The sequence below is a fragment of the Etheostoma cragini genome, chromosome 23 (genome assembly GCF_013103735.1).
Source record: "Etheostoma cragini isolate CJK2018 chromosome 23, CSU_Ecrag_1.0, whole genome shotgun sequence".
In the NCBI taxonomy this organism is placed as follows: domain Eukaryota; kingdom Metazoa; phylum Chordata; class Actinopteri; order Perciformes; family Percidae; genus Etheostoma; species Etheostoma cragini.
The window spans coordinates 41,093-46,055 of record NC_048429.1 but is presented as its reverse complement, the minus strand read 5'-3'; the positions used below and the strand labels follow the sequence as shown (position 1 = coordinate 46,055).

General features: G+C 45.9%; 1 protein-coding gene across 1 annotated transcript; it reads left to right on the top strand.

Annotated features, from left to right (window-relative positions):
- Positions 1-110: 110 nt before the first annotated feature.
- LOC117939024 (interferon regulatory factor 5-like) lies at positions 111-4,773 on the top strand. Its single transcript, XM_034864068.1, has 5 exons — positions 111-354; positions 1,668-1,693; positions 2,138-2,165; positions 2,556-2,837; positions 4,298-4,773. Exons 1-5 carry the CDS (start codon positions 144-146, stop codon positions 4,771-4,773), a joined length of 1,023 nt encoding a protein of 340 aa, XP_034719959.1. The 5' UTR covers positions 111-143.
- The last annotated feature ends 190 nt before the right edge of the window (positions 4,774-4,963 follow it).

Below are 4,963 nucleotides of genomic sequence, written 5' to 3'. Positions count from 1 at the left end.
ACATATATATATATATATATATATATATATATATATATACACAGTCATCCTTATTTCTGTAGACAGTACAGTGTCGTCTGAAACAAGACTAGACAGACAGACAGACAGACAAAAACAGAGACAGAGAGACAGACAGACAGTCCATGTGTCTGTCTCTGTGTCTCCAGGCGTGGGCTGTGGAGACGGGGAAGTACCAGGACGGTGTGGACGAGCCCGACCCCGCCAAGTGGAAAGCGAACCTCCGCTGCGCTCTGAACAAAAGCCGAGAGTTTCAGCTGAAATACGACGGAACCAAGGAGACCCCGGTCCAGCCGTACAAGGTGTACGAGGTCTGCGATCAGGGCGGGAACGCAGGTGAGCTGTATACTGTATATATAAATACATTATATATATGTACATACATATACATTATATATACATATATATATTTATATTCTGTGTTGAGTGACTAATGTACGTGTGCTGCTGTAACACCGAAATTTCCCATTTTTTGGGATCAATAAATATCTGTCTAAAGTATCTCTAACTTTACGAATACGTAAAGTATCTCTAACTTTACTTATATGTAAACTATCTCTAAGTGTATGATTATGTTAAGTACAGTGAGGAAAATAAGTATTTAACACGCTGCTATTTTGCAAGTTCTCCCAATTAGAAATCATGGAGGGTCTGATGTCCTCGTAGGTGCATGTCCACTGTGAGAGACATGTCCACTGTGAGAGACATGTCTACTGTGAGAGACATAATACAAATAAACATCCAGAAATAACAATGTATGATTTTATAACTATTTATTTGTATGATACAGCTGTAAATAAGTATTTGAACCCCTGAGAAGATCCATGTTAATATCTGGTCCAGCAGCCTTTGTTTCCAACGTTTCCTGTAGTCCTTCACCAGGTCTGACACCCTGCAGAAGGGATTTTGACCCCCCTCCACACAATTCAATTCAATTCAATTTTATTTATAGTATCAATTCATAACAAGAGTTATCTCAAGACACTATACAGATAGAGGAGATCTAGACCACACTCCAGAATTTACAAGGACCCAACAGTTCTAGTAGTCTCCTCCAGAACAAGCAACAGGGCCACAGTGGAGAGGAAAAACATCCTTTTAGGCAGAAACCTGGGACAGACCCAGACCCAGACCCGGACCAAGGCTCTTGGTAGGCGGTGTCTGACGACCGGTTGGGATTAGAATAAAGATGTATACTGTATACCCAGATCTTCTCTAGACCAGTCAGGTTTCTGGGCTGGAGTTTGAGCTGCCTCCAAAGATTCTCTATTGGGTTTAGGTCTGGAGACTGGCTAGGACCCCAAGAACCTTGATCTGGTTCTTCCAGAGCCCCCCTGTATCATGCAAATATATAGTAAAAAAAATCATACAATGTTATTTCTGGATGTTTATTTGGATTATGTCTCTCACAGTGGGCATGTCTCTCACAGTGGACATGTCTCTCATAGTGGACATGGACCTACGAGGACATCAGACCCTCCATGGTTTCTAAGTGGGAGAACTTGTTAAATAGCAGCGTGTTAAATACTTATTTTCCTCACTGTATCTCTAACTTTACAAATATACATAAAGTATCTCTAACTTTATGTAAAGTATGCGTCTGTGTATATTTATATTTCATTAGTCATATTTCGTGCTGTGTGTTTCAGACGCAGCGGATGATGATGACGAGGAGGTGAGGAATAAAATGTGATTTACACTACCGGTCAAAAGTTTGGGGTCACTTACAAATGTCCATTCCCCTCCATTATAGACAGGATACCAGCTGATCTGGGTGGGGGGGGGGGTGATCTTTAATGCAATATCTACATTTCCCATTATCAGCAACCATTCATCCAATGTTCCAAAGGCTCATTTTGTTTGCTAATCTGATATTATTTTAAAAAACTAACTAAGAAAACATTAAACAACCCTTTTGCAATTATGTAAGCACATAATATAATCTGGAAACTGCTGCCCTGGTTAAAAAAAACAAGGCACCTGATCTCAGCTGGGATTCTGTCTATAATGGAGTCCAATGGAGATTTGTGAGTGACCCCAAACTTTTGACCGGTAGTGTATATTCATCATTTCATCATTTCATCATTTCATTATCTGACATCATGTGTTTTATTCTCAGATGCCCAATCTGATGGAGCTCTCCCTCAGTAAGTTCCGTCTCCATGGAAACGGTGTTAACAGGCAGAAGGTTGAGAAAGCAGCGGTGTCATGGCGATTTATGGAATTCTTAAAGGGGTCTGGTGTTCTGATTGGAGGAAAGGGGTCTGGTGTTCTGATTGGAGGAAAGGGGTCTGGTGTTCTGATAGGAGGAAAGGGGTCTGGTGTTCTGATTGGAGGAAAGAGGTCTGGGTGTGATGTTTATATGTTCAACATCATGAAGTAATATTTGGTAACAGTTATGTGTATTTTGTATTTTAGTTTCATAGCATCAGAACTCTAAATGTGACAGATATTTTATTAATTTTGCTTTGTTTGAGTAGAAATGTTTCATCAAACCCTGGCTTCCTGTGTATGTTATGATGTTATGTCCCCCCCAGACCCGCGGCCCAGCGACCCCCCCCTCTTCAGCTGTGTGCCCCACGCAGACGTCCGTCCCTTCAGGCTGTCCTCCGACGGGACGTTTAGTCCCGTGACCCCGGGCCTCCCCATGACGCCTGACGTCCAGGTCCAGTGTAAGGGGGGTTGTGGGCAGAGCTTTGTCTCTCTGCCCCCCCCGGCTGAGTCCGCCCCCCCTTGCCCTGCCCCTATGGAGGCCAGCAGCATACACGACGTCCATAACCAGACGCACTGCAAGTACGACCTGCTCAGCAGTGTCCCGCGTGAGTAACTGTTACATTACAGTACAATACAGTACGTTAAAGTACACTAATGGCGGTTTTCCACTGCGTGGTATCTACTCGATACGCCTCGACTCTACTCGCCTTTTTTGGTTTACCATTACAAAAACAAGTCCCTGGGACCTGCTACCAGGGACTTTTTTTAGTACTACCTCAGTCGAGGTTCCAAGCGAGCTGAGGCGAGCCCAAAAGGTGACGTGGAAACCTGCAGACTGCTGGTTGGTCGGATCACTGCGTTGTTAGCAGACAAGAGTGCGGAGTGTGTGTCCGAAACAAATGGACATTTAAAAAATCAATCTAGCCAGACACCGACAGATTATCTACTCTCTGCACTATTCTCACGTTTCAACTGATCAATATTAAGGGCTGTTAGGGGCTGTATGTCGTTTCCAATATTGCACACTGTTACTTTAAAAAAACAAGACAAGTTATCAAAGAAAAGTTTTTCTTTAGCTTTTCAAGTAGCGCATCAAACCCTACCGGACATCCCGGTCTTCTTCCTCTGCACCCTGTGACAGTGTCCCCCCCCCCCGGCTCTGCTGGCCCAGATGCATCCCAGTCGTTGTCATAAGTCTCTCCCTTGACTCTCATAAAGATTATACAAAGCCCAGCAGGTCAGAACCAGAACCAGAACCGGAGATCTCACCGGTCGGACGTCGCCCACCAGACGGTCTGCGGCGGCGGTTTTGCAAAGCGTGAATGCTCTGAAACACTAACAGCACACATGTTGGTGTGTAATCATAGTTGCTAAAGTTCATGTACTTAATATAATGCTAGCGTATAGCGTTAGTAAATACTGACCGGGGCCCCTGAACACATGCTAATGTTAGCTAACGTTACAGGAAACTTAACTTACCCTTCTGTGTCGGCGAACAACCGTCATGTCGACGTCTGAACTCCGGTGGAATTCCCAATCTCCGTTTTTTTTTAGCGGTGATTTTCGTTGCTTCCTTCAGCTTCTTTTGAAACAAAACGTTTCTACTGGCTGCGGCAGGTAGCCGACGTGCTGTTGTGAGTCGCGTTGAAAATTACTTCATCACGCGTAGCTATGGTGACCAGCCACGCTAAGACGTTACTCATTTTGCAATGGAAAACGAACGTAGAAAGAATCGTGTCGAGTAGAGGCGAGTCAAGGCGTGTCGAGGCAAGCTGTTACCAGCAGTGGAAAAACGCCATAAGACAGGAAGCAGGGGAAACTATTAGTCCTACCTGTTTGTTGTCGTAGTAACGTCTGTCCTGGCTGTGCGTTGCCGTAGTAACGCCTATCCTACCTGTGCGTTGCCTTACTAACGGCTGTCCTGCCTGTGCGTTGCCTTAGTAACGCCTGTCCAACCTGTACGTTGCCTTACTAACGGCTGTCCTACCTGTGCGTTGCCTTAGTAACGCCTGTCCTGCTTGTGCGTTGCCGTAGTAACGCCTTTCCCGCCTGTGCACTGCCGTAGTAACGGACCTGGAGCTGAAGTTCCAGTACCGCGGCCGGCCCATGGGCTCCCTGACAGTCAGTAACCCGCAGGGCTGCCGGCTGTTCTTCGGGCTGCTGGAGCCCACCCCGGACCAGGTGGACCTGCTGGGACCCGTCAGCCTGCAGCAGGTTCGATTCCCCGGCACCGGCGAGCTGCAGAGCCACAAGCAGAAGTTCTACACGGATGCCCTGCTGGACGCCATGGAGCGCGGCCTCATCCTGGAGCTGTGGCAGCAGGACCTGTATGCCGTGCGCCTCTGCCAGTGCAAGGTGTTCTGGTCCGGGCCGGGGGTGCCCCCCCACGCCGGCCCCAACCCCCTGGAGCGGGAGAAGAAGATCAAAGTGTTCAGCCTCAACGACTTCTTGCAAGGTGACCAATCACAGAGCCCAAACCATCTACACACAGCTGCACACAACCAGCCATTACATATCAATATAACTAAATGTCAACTATAAATAATATACATTATAATACAGTATAATTATAATTAACCCTAACACAGCTGCACAGAATCAATCAATATCAACTATTCTAATCTTTTAATGAGGTGGTTGTTTATTCATATTTATATTTATATATACACTCACCGGCCACTTTATTAGGTACCCCATGCTAGTAACGGGTTGGACCCCCTTTTGCCTTCAG